Genomic DNA, 2,199 nt, shown 5'->3' on the forward strand with positions numbered 1-2,199 from the left:
TTTCCAACAGATTTTAGGCTCTGTGTAACTGATACATCTACTATTGCCATCTGAGTGTCTCTAAAAATGGATAATATAAGAGGCAACCTGCTTCAAAGCTCCTCTGTTAAAGAATGTTGTTGGGATTCACATGTATGAGTCCCTCATATGGTTTCATCCAAAAATCCCTCATGCAAAGACATGGGGACTTACCTGGTACTCAGCATTGTCGTGTACACAAACTCTCTTGGCAACTGTGAAAAGAGATGAAAGTTTATAATTATGTGAACAAATGAAGTGCAGATTTTTTTAATCCACGTCTTGGCTACTTCCTCCACAAAATATCATAAAACACATGCTAAAAAATATAGCCCAATCTCTCATCTTGTATTGCACACTGTTCAAGTGTGACAAGGCACAAAATGTACCTGCCAAATAAGAAGTCTGTCTGGTTTGATAAATACAGCCCAATATCTTTATCCTAGGTTTTACACCCTACAAACCCCATTTGACAGATGCAAACTATTTCCTGCTCTTCTTGGGATGAGATAGGGATGCTTCACGATGACATAGGGAAGGTTCACCAGCTTTTCTTATTGTGAATGCTCATAGGGGCATTTGATTATAGAGGCTTGAATGGGGAATGTAGTCCTGGTCAAATCTCTCATTACCCTTACACAGGCATATAACCAGAAATATTTGACCTTGAAAAAAATTACTTGACCTGCTTGCGCTACTACTTCCTCAGCTGTTTCCTGGGTTTACCCCTAGTAGAAACCTAGACAATATGATCAATTCTGTTACCCCTTCCAACAGACAAGCTTATACCAACCTCACTCTCAAATGTGAAGTAAAATACTGACTACAATATTATGCTGATAAAAGACTTACTGCACTTATACTGAGGACAGCATCCATCGTGGGGAATAGAGGACTGAACTTCAAATCCTGGTTTACATATAGGTGGTTTGCTTATGCACAAGTTCGTGTTGCATCCTGAAAAGGGGAAAAGCCAAGAAAAATGTAGATTGATATATGTTTATAAGTTCTTGGTCCAAGCATTTAGCAGCACTGAGTTTCACAGGCTAATCTCACTTACCTTAGCCCTAATCATTTAGTATTTCAGCTAAAAAATAGAGTAATACAGAAACACTGTTTGCAATGGCACTTCTCATCCTACAGCTCTCTGATCTGAAATCTCTGCCTGCTCTGAGCTAGGAATGGGTTGATACTGCCTTGTATACCTGCTGCCTTTGGACCATGAGTCCCAGGTCACCACTTTACTATGATAATACACAAGCTATAGATATACACATGAGACAGATTCATTTCCTCTCATGGAAGAATGTGCCAGTTGAAATTCCCAGCACCAGTAAGGTCAGTTGCTCCCCTGTAATAGGATTCAAGTGAACGATACAGTGATGGTGCCATTATCTGCCCTTCAAAGGTGCTCTGAAAATCCACTAGCAGAGGCTACCTAGAGGATGCATCATCCCCCTGCTAAACAGTTAGCACTGCCTCCTTTTGGGGTGGTGATATTTGGCAATAAGCTTCCTAGAGAAGAGAGGTTGTAGACTCCTTGCTCTGCAAATTACCTTCTTCCCTATAAACTTTCTATATGCCACATCCTGTCCAGTGGAAGCCAGTTAGTGGATGGTGGAAGATTCACTGGATGGTGAAGACCAATGTAGCATATAGCCATCACACATCAGAAAACGGTAACAGTGTACTAGGCAGATTAATAATTGGAGAACTACTAGGAGACCATATCTCCAGGACTGTAATCAGCTATTGCAAAACAAAAAAAACAAGATCCATGTATTTTTCTACATTATATCATTGTCACTGGGTACATTTACACATGAAATCAGTGCACCTGAATAAACTCCAGCACAGTTCATGCTCAAGTTTATTGCTCCCAGGCGCAGCATTTACATGTATACCCAAAACCACAGAGCACTGAGCCAGGGTGGTACAGCCCCAGCTAGCAAGGGACCCAGGGTGTCAGCCTAGCCTGGAGCTACTCTACCTTGGCTCAACATGCTGCAGAAGGGCTGGCTGGGGCATGGGGGTGTTCAGTATGGAGCTAGTTGGCAGGCAGCCCCTGAACTGTAGCACCTTTATGCCCCAGTCAGCATCTACACATGCATTCCAGTGGAGTAAATAACTCTGCCATAGGATAGTACTTGTGTCAGGCAATACTATCGTATAGTGGAGTTA

At 42.0% G+C, this 2,199-nt stretch overlaps 1 protein-coding gene across 1 annotated transcript in view; it reads right to left on the bottom strand.

Annotated features, from left to right (window-relative positions):
- Window positions 1-2,199, bottom strand: part of MUC2 (mucin 2, oligomeric mucus/gel-forming) — a 122,689-nt gene that overhangs the window by 8,717 nt on the left and 111,773 nt on the right. The window contains exons 43-44 of the mRNA XM_019519988.1: window positions 871-975; window positions 193-233 (exon numbers count right to left, since the gene is read on the bottom strand). Coding sequence (XP_019375533.1) covers window positions 193-233; window positions 871-975 — 146 coding nt within the window. The remainder of the gene's footprint in view (window positions 1-192; window positions 234-870; window positions 976-2,199) is intronic.

Source organism: Gavialis gangeticus, unplaced genomic scaffold (genome assembly GCF_001723915.1).
Source record: "Gavialis gangeticus isolate Ggan-Ray unplaced genomic scaffold, GavGan_comp1, whole genome shotgun sequence".
NCBI lineage: Eukaryota > Metazoa > Chordata > Crocodylia > Gavialidae > Gavialis > Gavialis gangeticus.